This window comes from Helianthus annuus, chromosome 9, assembly GCF_002127325.2.
Source record: "Helianthus annuus cultivar XRQ/B chromosome 9, HanXRQr2.0-SUNRISE, whole genome shotgun sequence".
Lineage (NCBI taxonomy): Eukaryota > Viridiplantae > Streptophyta > Magnoliopsida > Asterales > Asteraceae > Helianthus > Helianthus annuus.
The window spans coordinates 82353163-82371601 of record NC_035441.2 but is presented as its reverse complement, the minus strand read 5'-3'; the positions used below and the strand labels follow the sequence as shown (position 1 = coordinate 82371601).

Sequence of the window (18439 nt, the reverse complement as noted above, 5' to 3'; positions counted from 1 at the left end):
TGAGAGCTAATGACTAAAACATATCACATAAGTATGGTCCACGTAAGCATCAAGTATCATAACATAGTATTCATGTATAAGGATTGTTTTGTGCATTGCATAAAGAATAAGTTTAAGTGTAGTTTAATAGTTAAACATGTTACACCCCAAAAAGTGGTAAACATAAAAAGGGGGTTGCGAGTATACTCACAAATTTGCATATGCTTTCCGATTATCCAATGTGACGAAGTTGATGGGGTTAGAAAGTTGAATGTGTAGGGTTAAAGTTCTAGTATGCTTAGAGTCGAGATTCGGTATTTAAAACAACATAAAAGTAAGATATGAGAATAGCATGTGAAAATAATCATCTTCAACACTTAACCCTTGTATGACACTTGGTAACCACAAGGGTTATGATAATGTTTTCATGAGTTGAACACCCATAAGAATCACAACAAGGTTTAGGTCTTAGGTGATGTTCTACTACTTTAACATATAAACACAAGTTCAACATCAAAGGTTCGAATGAGTGTATATATATACTTAGGTTAGGTACTACATATTATTTAGTCCAATAATTCAAGTAGGAGGTAGAAGATTAGGATCTTCATTTAGGCACCTCGTATTATCATAGATGTCATGTATGGGGTAGGAAGGACATGCTTCCATTTAGGAACCCCTTGAATGTTCACCACTTCACTTGGTGTAACAACAACCAAGGAGGGTCACGAACTAGGATTTGCACAATAACATAAACAACCTAACTATAGAGAAATCATCAAATCATGTGAGGATTGTATGTAGGACAACCCAAGTCGTTCCATAATCACTCATGTATCAAAGGCTATGTTTGACATGATTTGTGGGTTGAAACCCTAAACAAAACACCAAGTTTATGAGGTTTAATCCTCTGATTTTAAATGTCTCAACCTTGTTTTTAAGCTTAACCAACCATGGGATAAGTTGTAAGCATTAGGACATAGGTATGAGATGTGTTGAACACAAGTTACATAGGTTTAAACAAGTTTTTGATGAACATAAAAACAAACAGAAAGTTTATGGACGATTTCGGGGCATTTCCAGGTCTGATTTCTCCAAGGAGAAGTCTAGGAATCGAACCCCATGATTATACAAGTAAGTAGGAAAAAGAATCAAGTGATTTCGTTAAGAAATGAGTGAGTTATGCTCATTTTCGTGAAGGGGTGTCAATCTGCTCGAACCCTTGCTTTCAGCTATGGTTTGGAGGATGTTTTGAGAGTTTTTAGTGTTGCAAAAGTGGTAGGGAGGCTGGTTATAAGTGGTATTTATAGGGGGAAGGATTAGGGTTTCAATGGGTTGGGCTTTGGAAGTGTTTAGAAGGGGTTACACCTTGAAACTAGCCCACAAAGCCAAACTATATGGGGCTGAATTTTGCTGAAGTGGGGCTGCCATATTTCTTTATTTTTTTATTCTTTTAAAACATTATAATGAGTAATTTTGTTAATTAAGTTGTGTAATAATATGCAACAATGTTTCCCCTAACTTGTAACAAGGTGAAATATGAAATAAAACATGATTTAACTAGGTAAAAAGTGTAATGTACAAGTATGTAACATGTTTGTAAGTGACAAGTATATGTCACATATTAGATGATTAACCGTTGTATAAATAAGCATATTATTAGGGGTTTTTAGGTAACAATTTGAGGACAAGCATGGACATGCATCGTGAATAAGTATCGTATAAGTATGAATTACAAATAAGGATTCGATGTACAATGAATTCCAACGTATGAACATGTATGAATATGTAGATGGCGAATTTAAAGAAATACGAATTTCATTTATGATCCAAGTCTCGGATTTTACAACGAAAAGACGACTACAATAATACAAGATTTCCAAAAATAGCATTACAAGGCGAGCTTTCTAATTATGGAAAGTATGAAAAAGCAGGGCGTTACAATATGGATCGAAAGATATAACAACCTATTAAATAATTAGTTGGTAATTGTTGATGGGCCTAATTACCCTTATTAACTAATTAGGGTTTCCTCTTGGGTGCATATATATAAGGAGACTTATGTGGAGGTTTTAGGATTAGACTCATAACCTAATTAATTCTCATAACATCAATCGACCTCCTCTCCTCAACCGAACACCCTATTCAGTTTTCTTCATCACCATCATTAGATTGCACCCTAAGGAGGAACCAGATCAAGTTGACAATCATGTCAAACACTGTTGCTGCGTCTCCAGCTCTGCTGGCCTGTACTGATGCAATCAAAGGTATGTTTTCATGTTTTCCATTATGCCTAAAACAGAACTGATCAACAGGACTATCTTCAAGAAATTGAAACGAAACTCTAGATCTTAAGGATGAATTGTACCACTCGAATTTACACAGTGTGGATGTTGATCACGAGAATGACGGTAGCGAAACGGTTCCGCTTGTGAATTTAATAGGGTCTATTATTTGAATTTGAAGTGGTAAATTGAAACGGTTATCGGTGGGAATATAATTTCAAGCGGCACTTTGTAACGGTTTGGTGCGAATATATAATTTGAATCGGCATGCGAACCAACTGGAAAAGGTATGTCGGTTTGGTTGTGGCTTTTTATACGTCGCCTTGGTGGTTCAGTTGTAAACTCATGACTTAAGTTTGTTTTTGTGGTAGTATATAATGTTTAAGTTGGCTAAGTATTGGTCGTCTTGACTTTTAAGCTTGTTATCAGAAATAAAGACATCTTTATTGTACCTTATTTAATTACAGGGTTAATCGTATAACTTTTTTTTAACGGTAAACAATACTTTTATTTCACACCAAATTTTACATTAAAAACATATTCAAATGGTTAGTAAGAAACTAGCCAACCACCTGAAAATTCCTCACCAAAATTACATATAATTAAAAAATAAAAATAGTAATTTCCTAACCAAATTCAAATTTTAACCATTTATTCCACTCCAGGTTTGATTTTTTTCCCTGCATTGATCCATGAGAAGGATGTTGTCTACATCCCTCCAAATAATTGCCTCTAAATTCACCCTTTTTCCGCTGAAAATGAGTTCGTTTCTCGCCTTCCAAATGGTCCAACACGTTGTCAAAATTATTGTTTTTATGAAGCTTCTTTTCCATACATCAATTTTGCTTTGTTTGTAGATTTCCAGTAAATCCTTCATGTTTGAAAGCGAAAATTTGTTGTATTTTGCACCACGTACTCACTTTGTACCATAGAACTGAAACCACATAACAAGCCGTGAATAAATGATCCGCACCTTCTTCTTATTCCCCACAAAGTTTACATGTCGCCGGACCTTGTAACATTCTCTGCCTCTTTAAACCGCCCAGCGTTGCTAATCGATTGTGAATTCCTCGCCATCCGAAAATGTTGACCTTCTTTGGCACCCATTTAACCCAATCGTAGGGATAAAAAGGCACAACATATCTAGTTAATTCTGACCGAAAAGATAAAACAGAGAAAAGTACGTCTTTTTCTAGTGTCCACACCCACTTGTCGGGGCCTGATGTCAGACTAATCACTGTTAACATGTCTGATAATTGTTGTAGTTCATCAAGCTCTGTTGTTGAATTTGGACTTCGTCTCCATTCCCATTCCGTTTATCTAGCTTCCATTGTCGCCCCGTTTATGTCTCTCTAGCCCATATAGATCCGGAAATCTATCCTTTAAAAGCCTTTCTCCAACCCACCAAACCAGCCAAAACCTTATATTTTCTCATTCCCTACCACACCTTTAAATAATAATCCAATATTCAGATTGTATGAACAAATTTCGTTACCCACTTTTACTACCCCGTTCCAGGTTCCAGTAATTCCTTCTTTAACAGGTAAGTATGATGATGAGTGCATGTGAGCATGAACTGCCATTATTGTTTTTCTTCATAGACTCTCTTTCTCGTGTTTGAACCGCCACCGCCAATTTGAGATTAAACTGATATTCATGTCTTTTAGAGACCCCAACCCAAGGCCACCCTTTTCAGTAGGACCAATTACCTTTTCCCAACAAACCCATGCCATTTTTTATTTTTCATCATTACCCCCCCCCCCCCCCGCGCAAGAACCTCCGACGAAGTGCCTCAAGCTTTGAACAAAGAAAAGAAGTACAAGGGGAGACTATCCAATGTCGCTTTCAAAAGTGTTAGTCTCACCCCAATCGAAAGCGTTTCTGATTTCCATAAGGACAATCACCTTTTGAAGCTATCAATCACCCCATTCCAATGTCTTATTTGATTCATATTTACTCCCACATTTATCCCAAGATACTTACACGGGAACCTCCCAACTATACAGTTTATTGTTAATGCCATTTTGGTTATTGACTCCTCACCCACCCCAATCCCAAAAATGTTTGATTTTTTATAGCTAATTTTCAGCCCAGAAATGTAATAGAAGCATCTTATTAGCCTAACTATATTACTAATCGTATTACCCTCCCAATCACCCATAAAAACCACATCATCCGCGTACATCATGTGTGTTAGTTATCTTTGGCCCATTATTTGGTAAAGAAATACCCTTTATCATACCCAACATCGGCGCTTTTGACATAAAACCGGTTAGTGCTTCCATTGCAATTATAAAAATAAAAGGTGATAACGGGTTACCCTGGTGTACCCCCTATAACATTGGAATTCAAGAGTCGGGGACCTGTTTATTAATACTGATGCCGGAGAAGATGCCAAGATACCCCTTACCCACTTCCTTTGTCTACCTAGAAACCCATTTGTTCAAGAACCTTTTCTATAAAATCCCAATTAATCGTATCACACGCCTTTTCAATGTCGATTTTTAAAATGAATGCTTTTTTTTCGCCCAAGATATAACCTCGTTTAAAATAAGAGGGCCGTCTAAAATGTTTCGGTTTGACAAAAAACATGATTAAACCTCAGACACAACCGACCCCACCACCCCTTTAATCCTATGGGCAATAATCTTGGAGATAATCTTTGAGATACTACCAATAAGACTAATTGGTCTATAATCATTAAAGGAAATAGGATCCATACATTTTGGAATTAATGCCAAGAAAGACGATCCGCATCCTCGATTGATTACTCCATCTTCGTAGAACGCCTCCATTATTTTCACCAATTCTTCTTTGAAAATCTCCCAAAAATGTTTTATAAACCACTACAAAAAAATGCCATATAGTGGCACACATTTTTTATGGCATTTATGTTTTGTGCCACCAATTTAGGTTTTTAGTGGCACTTTACGTTTGATGTATTTACTTAACACATATTTAGCATTTAATTTTATGCCACCAATTTAATTTTTTAGTGGCACTTTACGTACGCCATGTTTGTTCAACACACATCTTTAGTGGCATTTATTATTTTTTTGCCACTAATTTAAATTTTAGTTTTTAATTACATTTCCACTAAAAATTCCCCCCTTTAAACTTTTCAATTTCCCTCCTATACCCTTGGTTATTTTCATCCCTAAATTTATATTTCCCTCCCTATCCAGATTCTAAACCTAACTCATTCCCTTTTCAATTGACGCCTTCACTCTAGTAACTCTCGTAAATCACGTTCATCTCATTCTCTGGACTTGCTCCATTGTTCTAGTACCAGGTTTCCCTGCCTCCGCCGCCGTAGTTTCATGCCTCACTTCCTCTGCCAACCTCTGATTAGGGCTCCAATTTGATAGTTCCACGCCTCACCGCTTCTACTCAGGTAGGCAGTTTGTATAATCTTATTTCTTACGGTGTATCATAATTAGTTGAGTTAATTACTGTTTTCGTCCCTAAGGTTTGTCAAAAATAACGGTTTCAGTCCATTAGTTTAAAAATTGCGATTTCAGTCCATTAGTTTCATTTTCGTAACCATTTCAGTCCACTTTTCAAACGGCGTTTGTTTTATGCAGTTAATGGAAGCACGTGCTTGTCACGTGATGGGCAATTTGGTCATTTCCATTCCAATTCTCACAAACCCAGTTGTATTAAACACCACCTACCCCTTATTCATCCAAACCCTGACCCCCAATTCATCTCTAAATTGCCCATCACGTGATAAGCACGTGCTTCCATTAACTGCATAAAACAAACGCCGTTTGAAAAGTGGACTGAAATGGTTACGAAAATGAAACTAATGGACTGAAATCGCAATTTTTAAACTAATGGACTGAAACCGTTATTTTTGACAAACCTCAGGGACGAAAACAGTAATTAACTCTAATTAGTTTGAACAATCGCTTTCTAAACAATACACATGTTATGTCTTTTGACTTGAACAACGAGCACATGGTTTCATTCATTGTTTCATATTCTTGGTGTTTAATAAAGAATAAAGACTTATTGGGGTTTTTTTATAATGACTTGTCTTGATTATGTAATTTTTTTGCCTTGTTTTAACTGAGGTTGATTAATAAATACTCATTTTCTATGTAGGATATATTAGTTTGGCCCATATTTGAATTAACATGTTGACTGTTGATCTAATCTAAAAACTGCTTGTTAATGTAGACAAATTACAAAACTGGATAAAGAGAAATTTATATTAAATTCAAAGCTAGTAGTGCCTTAACTATCTCGGATAGACAAGAAAATGTAACCTTAGATTGAAAATTACAAAAACTGAGTAAATGTCCAATTTTGGAATGAGGCCTGAGGGGTATTTGCTTGCTTTTTATGGGGTTATTAACATATGATCATTTGTTTGCATCTTTTGAAAGTATTCACTAGTTTATTACTTTCAGTGGCATGCTTTAGATCAATTGTTCAAAGGACATTAAAATTCAAATGATCATCGGACTATGCGCATCCTTGGAGAAGGTCACTTTTTGAATCATACCTGAATAACATTGATTATCCGACGAGGAGGCAAAATGAGTCGATAAAGCACTCTGGGTAACGAGTCAAAACATATAATATTTTGCGCGAGTGCATGTATGCAAATACTATGTTTAAATTTAACTTTTTTTTTGATTGACTTGCTGAGTATTGCTTGCATTTATACAATCAAGGCTTTGATATCTAACAATTGTTAGATCAGTTAAGGTAACAAGCAAAGCTTGTTTTATTATTCAGCATTTTTTGATTTCTTGTTTGTTGTATGATTTGCATAGCGTATATTAAGGATACATTCGCCATTGCATAGACTATACCTGCATTTGTTTATCTACATCTGACATCTGTTGCATTTAGTTACGACTGGATTCCCTGTTTCATATATATGTTTAGGGATGCAAACGAGCCCAAGCTTGACTAGGCTAGAACTCCAGCTTGTTTAACTTATGAAATCTTGAGCTCGACTTGGTTTGAGCTTTAATTTTAATGTTCGACCTCGGCTCGTTTACTATTTATAAATTAATCTATTTAATATAGTTATTATCGTTTTATAAATTTATATATAGTTAAGTTATTTTTCATTATTATATAAATAATAATAATTATTGTTATTACTTAAATGTTTATTTAATATTCTAATTAAAAATTATACCAATAGTGGGCTCGTTTAGGCTCGTGAGCTGGCTTGAGCTCTATACATGAAGCTCGGGCTCCGGCTCTTTACTAAACAAGCGCAGTTTTAAGCTCGGGCTCGAGCTCGTTTAATCAAAGTATGAGACAGAGACAGGCAATAATCATGGCATCAGTTTTGCGATTTAATCAAAGTATCAGACTCTACATCATCGCAACTCGCAAGGTAACATATAACAACCAACGGCTCCTTTAATCTTTTATATACACTCTGCAATAATCAACTGCTCCTTTAATCGATATCATCGTTATACTGATTTCGTCAATCTCAATTGAACAATATAGCGGGTAACAACTAACAGACGACTAGTTTTAGTATTCAGTGTGTGTGTGTGTGTAACGATATCATCGTCATACTGATTCCTTCAATCTCAGCCTCTTGATTTTGATTATTTTATAGTAATACACTGATACTTTAGTATTTCGATTAGCCCTAATTTGGTATTGCGGTCGCACTTGGAAGACAGTGGGACTTAGTTAAATGATTTCATCTTGTGGCTGGCTTGGAACTTGGAAGATAGTGGCTTGGAACTAAGTTTTGCCATTTTGCTCAGGTTAGATATCCTCATTATTTGCTGATTTTAACTTGTTATTTAAGAAAGTAGGGCTTGCTTTTTTTATTCAGTTTGTTATTTAGGCCTTTAAGTCTTATTTGGCTCATTTAATTTGTTGTTAGGGCTCGTCGTTAATCTCTTAAATAGATTTAGATTTTAGCAATGTCAAATCGAATCGCAAGTTTTGAATCTGGTTATGCAAAAAAAAAAACATAAAAGGGCCTCAACTTCGTAGTTCGCTTAGGGTCTCAGAAAACATAGGAACGACTCTGTTTAAGCACGTGTCAGTTTTTTTCAGTGGGTGTGACTTAGGTGCTTGGATAAAGTATACAGGTTAAACGTGGACTAAATGATTTAATACTTTTATAGGTATTTGTTTTCGTGGTGCTGTTTGAAGCTGTTGAATTGAACTAAAATGTGGATTAATACTTTAAAATTGAACTGCTGTTTGATTTTTACTGTATATATCCTTTGCTTGGAATTTAAATGGCGATAAATTATTTGCTTCTCAGAATTGTTATTTTTACTAATTCATGTAGTGATCAGTTGAAAAACAAGGTTTAATCCCACACCAGGTACCCGGTATACGTAGTGCGGATCTAAATACTGCATTAATACCATGGTAACGACGAGCCACCAACATTTTAGATTTAATCTTTAAAGTATTGTATTGTTTATATTATAGAAAAAATCAAAAGGTACAAGCTACATTAGATTATGGTAAATAGTTTTTGTTAATTTTGATATTTATCAGGAGACAGGTGTTTGCTTTTTCACAGTTGTTGTAGTTCGTTTATGTTTCCATAAAGCTATAGGGTGTGGTCATGACCCTCATGATCACCATGACCCTCCATATCAGCCCCCATGTCATCTACTTCTAATCCATCATCCAAAACCACTACCCTAAGGGTGTGGTTATGACTCAAACCACTATTATCTAACTTTAATTTATTTTTGTGAAAAGGAAAGAAAATATTAAATATGGAAAGTAGGCTCATGGTTTCCATGGTTTAATCCATGGGAATCATGATGGATGAGATAAGGGTGTGGTGTAGCAATCCATTAATGGTCCTACGTGGCGATTAATGACCCAACCATGCCCCTCACACCCTATAGCCTAAGAGGGGTTACCGTTTATCCTCCGTTTTGTTTGCGAAGTTAGGTAAAGCTCTAATTTTGATTTTTTTAGTGTTCTCAAATGTAGATAATCTTGTTTGGGTCTGGTTGTTTTAGTTTTTTTTTTTTTTTTTTTTTACTATTCACTGGTGCACCTAGGCGCTATTTTTACATTTCTTTTTGCTGACTTTTATGTTGTTTTTTCTATTGTTTTTTGCAGTTTCACACTAGGGGTTGTGATGGGTTAGGAAGTCAATTTACTGTACCCTTTTTGCTTTTCTTTATGCTGTTTTTTCTGCTATATGTCGTTTTTCCTGCTGTTTTGTGGGAAGAAGTGGTTATTGTGGTCAGCATCTTTGTGGCAGGTCAACAATGATACCCCTTTAATAATATACTTTCATATGGTTGTGTTATGATATTGAACATCTGATTATTACATTTTCAATTTGCAGATAATCAGTAAACTATTCGGGTATGTTGGAAGTGATTTTGATCATTTGATTAAGGCACATGCTGAGTTTATATGGTAATAATTTTTATAAAATGTTAAGTGCCCTATAACGATTACCTACTTAGGATGCCGAGCATTCGTGTATAACTCGATCGACAAAGAGATTTTTTTCCGCAACGGGCGACAAGGATTAAACTAGTTTTTTTTTTTTTTAATAAAGGGATTATAAAGATTGTATGCTGAGCCTTTTGTATGTTTTGTCCATTTTTGCAGCCAGAGCATTGAAGGGATTCTCATGCGATATGTCAGTAAGTTACTTCTCCATGTTTGATATCCACACTTTAAAGCAAAGTTGGTCCAAAATTTATTTTTTTCACTCGTTGATATGATTTTAATTTTTATCATGTTATGTTTTGAAAATGGGTGTTGGAGCATGATGATATGGTTTAATATGCAGTAAATTTTCTAGCTGTTCTTGCTAATAAGTTTCCATTCACAGATGAGTATGTTTCTAGCTGTTCGGACCATTTTTTAATACATGTTTTTCTTTTGAATCAAGAGCAATGAGTTTCATGAATTAAAAAACTTTTAGATTTTTTTGAATCATTACTAATGCTTGTTTATGTTGTTGATGATGGCAAGACAGATATCATGAGAGGCTTTGGAGCTAAGTTTAAAGATAGTGAAATTCTCACCCAAAAGAACGTTTAGACTCCCCGTGTAAACATTTAGAATTTGGTATATGTTTGATGCGGATAGACCTGATCTCTTTAATTGTCTTTTTAATTGAATTTAATATTTTATCTTATTTTGTTTCCTTTTCGAATTATGATTCATATCTTACAAATAGGGTGTTTAGGGTTGATTATTATTCAATTTGACGTTTGTCAAGAAAACCTTTATGGTTTCGGTCTTTGATTAATCGATTGTTCTTGAGCCATTTGAGTACGCTTCCGATCCGTATCATTTGGTATCAGAGCTTTTGGTTTTCAAATGGCTCTACATGGAAAAGAAGAAACTTTCGTTCGTAGATTCGCCGCCGGAGGCAACGACGGAGTTCCTTTTAATCCGTGAGGATATGGTGATCATTCTCGTTGATTCGCCGCCAGAGGCAACGAGATTGTGGACAATGAAAACTTTCGTGAATCATGTGATGGTGATCATCCCCGTAGATTCGCCGCCCGAGGCAACGAGGATCCTGACCTTATCTATGATTCTTCTCCCGCATTTGATGAGTATGAGGATGATACGTGGTATGCTTGGGAAACTGGTGGTTCATATCGTTGTGGTTTCGATGAAGCCGTGAGATTGAATGAGAATTCCTTGAGTCCGAAACAAAAAGCCCAAAATAGTTCAAAAAACATAAAAATGCAAATAAGTAATAGAAATAAGCGTTTTTTGGCCCGGACGATGACCCAAACCGCCGTAGGCCGTTTGCAGCAAGATGGAGCTCGTTCTCGCCTTCGAATCGCCTGGTCGCACGTCCCAAACGGACCCTCGTAGCCCAAGTTAGGGCCATTTTAGTGAAGGCCCTTTTCTTACGCGGTCTTGGGCCTCCAAGTACAAAATAGCCCGTTCCTCCACACTTGGGCCCACATCATTATCTATGATTCTTCTCCCGTATTTGATAAGTATGAGGATGATGTGTGGTATGCTTGGGCAACCGGTGGTTCATATCGTTGTGGTTTCGATGAAGCTGTGAGATTGAATGAGAATTCCTTGAGTCCGAAGATCGCAGCGGTAGAAAACGGTGGTTTTGCTGTGACTTCCGTTGGCGAGGTGATGGCTAATGATGGTGTTAATAAGATCGATGGCGGTGGTCGTGCGATTTCCTTGGCTGACCCACAAATTTCGAAGGTTAGTTTTAATAAGTTTATAAAGGGTGATACGATGGCCAATGGTGGGGATATGATGGTTAGTGGTGGTAATGAATATCTGGTTGGAGTTTATTGTCGCAACCCCCGATCCCTAATCCTCGGGAACGGGCGGCCGCGAGTCAGTTTCGGTGGTATCGCGTTATTGTCTAATTTGGCAGCGGAAATTTTCATCAGGACCGTAGTTAGGAAATATTTTATCAGAGTAAAATACCACATTTCCATATCATTAAATACATGGGTAAAACCCAAGTTTTCAGTACACACAATTTCATAGGGATACACCCTATTTTATTTAAGAAAAACATCTATTTCTTTTAGGTAACTTTATTGCCACTTTTCCAAGCCTTCAGTGCTGTCCAGCTAGCTTCTATTTGGCTTTCACATTTTGTTACCTGAAACGCGTTTTTAAAAACATTTTGTCAATGGGAAATATTGGTAAGTGAATCCCAGTTTAATCAAGTTTAAATAAAACCAATTTACAGTAATGAGGGCGCATCCGCCATTACATTTGTTTCCAAGATATAACAATTAACATCCGTGGTACTGTCATACTCAACTTGTGGAAATGTTACCACGCCAGTAACAAATTTTGTATACAAAACCCCAACATACCCACGATAATTGTATTCTTACAAATACTCAATAACTGTTTAATGTATAATTAATTGTGTGAGGTTTTGTAAAAACATTTAACAAAAAGATGGATTACTCACATTGCTGTCTTAGGGTTTTCAGTAAGGATTTCTTGGGAATAATCTATAAATTACACAAATGCACGTGTGTTAGTATAATAACCCATTTTAACATTAGTAATACCCTCCCCGAGACAGCATTCCAATGACTACGTCGGGCAGAACCATGACAACCGTTACGGAACCCTAGATCAATCGGGTAGAGTATCTAATACGTCTCCAGGGGTTATGATACTTACATCGTAGCAGAACCTCGCTATTTAGGGGGGTATTAGACCCGAGTATAATTTCTACTATTCAGAAATTGAGATTGAGAAAAGAAAATTGAACGAAACAGACTGAAGGCTCGATGCCTCCTTATATAGGGCTGAAATCTGACTTTTACGCGGCCCGCGTAAGAGTAGGCAAGGGCCTACGCGGCCCGCGTCAAACCCCGGTCAAAGCGTAGCTCGTCCGGATCACCAACTAGACTTGACACGATGATGACACGTGTCATCACCGGGCTGCGCCACTATATTGATCTCACGCGGCCCGCGTTAACTAAACGGGGTCTTACGTGGCCCGCCTGAACTTAAGAAATCAAACGAAATCAGATTTCAACCTTGAAACCGCCCGCGTAAGGTTTGGGTGGGGTCCTACGCGGCCCGCCTCAACTTAATATTTCTTGTTTTTAATTTATTTTTAATGTTATATTGTATTTCGGGCTCGGTTTTCACATACGGGTATATTTAAAGACATATATGAATATTTTAAAATATATTAGGTGTCGGGAAAATAATCGAGGGTGTCGGTTTGGTTAGGATTGTTACATTTATGCAAGGTCTTCGGATGACTCCAAAAATGATGGAGATTTGACTTTTTTAAAAAATCAAGATACGAAAAATATTGTTGTTGCCAATTTTGTGGATGAAATTTCCGATAAATATTATAATATTTTGTATGCACCGATCTATAAAGCGTTGTTATCGGAAGTTCAAAGCGGAAACAATATTATTCTTGCGTGTGTAATACATACAAAGGCTACAGAAGATGCATGGGGTAAAGGAATTAACAACCGTAATGGGTTGGTAGTTAAATGCAAATTTCCAAGTGGGCCATTATTTAATTCTCATGTTGGTTCTCAAAATAGTGAACCACAAACAATAGATTACGTAATAAGAATTGGTGATGGGCCATCCATGACTGCTGCTAGTCTAAGGGAAGATAGGGTGGTGAACGATGATGGGCTTAGTGACATAAAAAAAAGCATCATAGTAGTCTGTGGTTTACAACTTGATGGCTTTTTAGTTGGAACGGAAATATTTGAGCAGGTCAAGCCAATAGTGAACGAGATAGTGTTCGATGTTCCTTTCGACCCAGGTGACTTTGGTTTGAAGACAAAACTCGGGGATAAGTTTTTTTTGAAGACGGGGAGAATGATGCGGATAGACCCGATCTCTTTAATTATCTTTTTATTTGAATTTAATATTTTATCTTATTTTGTTTCCTTTTCGAATTATGATTCATATCTTATAAATAGGGTGTTTAGGGTTGATTATTATTCAGTTTATGAAATTTGACGTTTGTCAAGAAAACCTTTATGTTTTCAGTCTTTGATTAATCGATTGTTCTTGAGCCATTTGAGTACGCTTCCGATCCGTATCAATGTTCCTTATTACATAATGTTTAGCTAGCATTTGGAATATGTTTCGGATCAAACGTATTAATGAAGTTATAATATTATGATTTCTACATTTACATTTGTATCAAACTTTTATTTTATATTTTATATTGTATAATGTGTTTTGTGGCATAATTATGTGCACTAAAATAGTACATATGTTTAATTAGAAATAGTTTCTATTAACACAAAATTTATGCCATAAAAGGTTTTTTATATTGTGACAAAAAAAAGTGCCACAAAAACTAGTCGGATATGTAAGAAGGATTACTTTTTAATGACACAAAAATTGTGCCACAAAAGTATTTTTATATATTGTGGAAAAACAAAAGTGCCACCAAGGCTTAGAAACTTTGCGCGGTAGATTGAAAAAGTGTGACTAAAAGGCTTTAACGTCAGCGCTTCTAGTGGCACTTTTCTTGTGTGCCGCACACTCTCACAAGGATCTTTAGTGGCACTTATTTGTTATTTTGTGGCACTTTTTGTGTGTCACTAAATGGCATTTTTTGTAGTGAACCCAAAATTGAAGCCATCTGGCCCCGGGGCTCGATCACTATCACATTCCTAGATTGCCTTTTTTATTTCATTAAGGTAAATGGTTCAACTAAACCGCTCGCCTCCTCATTCAATAATTGTTTTAGGTTTGGCACAATCTTTGCCAACCCAAAATCAACTATTTTTGGCTTCATATCCTCTTCTAACAAAATATTGCTCGACTTCACGTCCCGATGTATCACTGGTCTCTCGCATGCATGATGTAGGTACTCCAACCCCCTTGTTGCCCCCAACGCGATCTCATACCTTACGCGCCAATCCATCTCAATCATGCCCACTATAGGTCATAACCTTTCCAGTTTGCACAATCTTTGCCAACCCAATTCGTATGACCTATAGTGGGCACATCTACAATTGAAAACCCTTGATGACTAGTCTTAGATCATTCCCATTAGATTCTCAATCTATATCACCATAATTTCTCTAAAATACACATTTGTCTTTAAGCTTTGTTTATTTTAAAAAATCTCTCACATCAGATTCTCTATCTCTATTCCTATCTTATTCTCGAACACTTATTCTATTGTTTTTTTTTTTTTTGTTTGGTTTCATATACTCACAAAATTATATTTAGAGATAACTAGTGAATCTTAATACTTAAAGAACTATTCTAGGTTCTCTAAAACTTATCTCTATTTTAAAGGTTCTGATGAAGACTACAAATGGAGAAAATCTTTTTCTTTTTTTTTTTTTTTTGTACTTTTGAGAATTTGACTAAACAGAGAACCTAATGTTAGTGATCTAGTCAATTAGAATCATGGGTGTTTACTGTTTAGTTTCGGTTCTGCACTTTTGCCGAATTTGATGAAAATTTTAAGATACTTGGAAAATATAAATAAATTCGTAAATATATATATATATATATATAACACAATAAAAGCAAAACAAAACAAAAATGGTAAATCTACTTGAACGTCTATTCTATATAAGGTGTACTTTATTTTGTACAAAGATATAACCTTTGACTATCTTTTTCGTCTCCTCTATTTCCTACTCAGTTTTTACAAAGCGATGGTCATTTCCCACAATAGCAAGTGAGTTATACTCAATCTCTTCCAACATTTTAACCACCATCCTCATTGAGGGTCTCAATCCTGGTAACTTCATTGTGCAATGGACCGCGATGCTCAACATCTGAACCGCAACTTCCTTTGCATCCTTTGAAATGCTAGGATCCACCATGACAGTCACGTCCGCACTAGTTTTCATTTCATTGTGAACCCAATAAACTATATCCTTGTTTTCACCAAACTCGGGTTCCATCGGTTTTTTCTTCGTTACCAGTTCCATTAGAACAACCCCAAAACTATAAACGTCACTTTTCTCGGTCACATGACATGTATATCCGTATTCTGTAAAAGATGAGAGTAATATTTAGTTATCAATTTATTAATCTATACTAATAAATTGGGCTAATATAAACACGATAAACATTTACCAGGTGCAATGTAACCATGGGTTCCCGCAATGACATGGGTTGAATCCGTGATAACCTTTCCGGTTTGCACAATCTTTGCCAACCCAAAATCAGCTATTTTTGGCTTCATATCCTCATCTAACAAAATATTGCTCGACTTCACGTCCCGATGTATTACCGGTCTCTCGCACGCATGATGTAGGTACTCCAACCCCCTTGCTGCCCCCAACGCGATCTCATACCTTACGCGCCAATCCATCTCAATCTTATGATGCGTATGTAGCCTGTCCCACAAGCTCCCATTTGGCATATACTCGTATACTAATAGATTCGAGTCCTCACTCGATATGCTACAATACAATTTGACCACGTTCACATGGCGCAACGAGCTCAGCGTTGCCACCTCCGCTTCGTACTCCCGCCTCCAGAATTTTTCTTTCGTTGAAACCTCGGCGCCAGTTTGGTCACTCCTCCAACTACCGGACTCAGGTTCCGACTTCCGCATGTGCTTCACGGCTAGTCGTTCACCGCATTCAAGAACAACTTTGTAAACATTCCCCGAACCCCCTTTCCCGATTATATTCTCTTCTTTGAGAGATGTAACTATTTCATCTTCTTCAATCTTTAGAACATGAAACTGTTTAACATCCCATGAATAACCTCGATCAATCGGGTTTTTGCGATTGATTTTACGTAACTTTACGAAGACATAATACGATAACAACAACAACAACACGAGTGCGCCGGCTATAAAGCCATACACAACAACTTTTGACCCATCAAACTTGTGAGAAACATGCGTACATTGCGGGAGATCTCTACTTCCATCAGCACATAACCCTGGATTTCCGGCAAAGCTGCCATTGTAAGCCATCAACAACAAAGGCTGTGGCACACGCCCGATAAACATGTTATTCGACAAGTCAATAAGCGTTAGCTTCAACGAAGACAAACTCGCCGGAATTAAACCCGAAAGTTTGTTACCGGATAAGTTTAATGAGTTCAAGCTCACTAACGAACCAAGACTCGCCGGAACTTGACCGGATAATGAATTTCGGGCTATGTTTATTACATTAAGAGAGAGACATAAACCCAAAGACTCTGGAATCGTACCCGAAAAAATGTTATCTTGCAAATAAAGCTTACTTAGCTTCTTCAACTCGCCAATTTTTGATGAAATTCCACCAGAAAACCGATTGAAACTCAGATCTATCTCCACCAGGGACGACACATTCGTTATTTCCATCGGTAAGTCACCCGAAAATCGATTTTGAGCTAGAAAAAGTTGTGTTAGTGACACTGCTTCACCAATATTTGGCACCAAATGACCTTCAAACTGATTCATTTCAAGATCAATCATACTTAACTTGGGCAAACTCCATATCCCATCAGGAACTCTCCCCGAAAGAGAGTTATTGCTCACTCTCAACCGAAGCAACGAAGAACAACTCGCGTAATTCTCCGGTAGCTCACCAGTGAAATTGTTATCAATCATCAGAAGCTTCTCCATCCTCCCCAGTTTGCACATATCCGGTGGAATCGAACCGGACAAGTAGTTATTCGATACATCTATGTATTCAAATTCAGCCCATGATCCGGTTTTTGGCGGGAGTTCTCCGGTGAACTGGTTATCGTAAATCGAAAACTGTTTCAAATATTTAAATTCTCCGAATTCTTCCGGAATTGTCCCGGAAAACCTGTTTTGGAACAACTGTAAAGATTCCATCCGAGTTAAGTTTCTTAACTCAGACAGTTCACCTTCGAGATCATTATTCGAAACATCAAACATTTCAAGATTAGCCAGGCTCCCTAACCCGACCGGGAGAACCCCAGAAAGTCCATTGCTATAAAGCTCAAGCATCCGAAGCTTCGTAAGCTTCGTGATCCCGGTCGGAATCTCTCCGACCAGACGATTATCAGCCATCTCAATCCTTTCTAGCATTGTAAGATTCCCTATCTCTTCGGGTATTTTCCCGCCAATACTACAATTTGAAAGATAAAGAGAGTATAAATTTTTAAGGTTTAAAACCTCCAAAGGGAAAGGCATGTCATCAAACAAATTGTCACCTAAACTCAAGAAACTTAAACTAGTAAGATTAGTAAGCGATTTCCACGGGAATTTCCCGCGAAAGCCGCTGTCATTCAAGTTTAAAAAGGTGAGGCGGGTTAAGGAAGATAAATCCGGGACTTCACCGGAGAACAAGTTCTTCCCTAAATCAAGGTGCTGAAGATTTGTGCAGTTGGATACACTAGTGATGATTGATCCGTACAAAAGGTTCGAACCGAGGGAGATTGTATCAAGTGAATTGAGAGAACAAAGTGAGTCAAACGAAAGAGTTCCAACGAGTTGTTGGTTGGGTAGATCGAGTTCTTTGACATTGCTGTTGGAGTTGCAGATGATTCCTGTGAAGTTGCATACAGGGTTTTGGTCATTCCATGTGGTGAAAAGTTTAGGGTTTGAGGTTTTGATGGTGGATTTGAAGTTGAGCAGAAGTTGACGTTCGTTGGATTGGGAAGAAGAAGAAGAAGATTGGATTATTAAGAGAAGTAGAGTGGAAAACAAGAGATGATGAGATATGGGTTTCGGTGACATACTGGCTGGCTGGATGGAGAAGATGAAGTTATGTGTTTTTTGATCGAATATCGTTTGGTATAAG

General features: G+C 37.0%; 1 protein-coding gene across 1 annotated transcript; it reads right to left on the bottom strand.

The window, feature by feature from the left end:
* Positions 1-15201: 15201 nt before the first annotated feature.
* LOC110878001 (receptor-like protein kinase 7) lies at positions 15202-18439 on the bottom strand. Its single transcript, XM_022126248.2, has 2 exons — positions 15804-18439; positions 15202-15717 (listed from the first exon to the last, which is right to left on the bottom strand). The coding sequence occupies exons 1-2, from the start codon at positions 18373-18375 to the stop codon at positions 15356-15358; spliced, it is 2934 nt and encodes a 977-aa protein (XP_021981940.1). The 5' UTR covers positions 18376-18439; the 3' UTR covers positions 15202-15355.

Coding starts and splice junctions, on each gene's coding strand:
- LOC110878001 (XM_022126248.2), bottom strand. CDS start 18,375: ATGTCACCGAAACCCATATCTCATCATCTCTTGTTTTCCACTCTACTT. Junction 15,718..15,803: donor CCATGGTTACATTGCACCTG/GTAAATGTTTAT, acceptor CATCTTTTACAG/AATACGGATATACATGTCAT.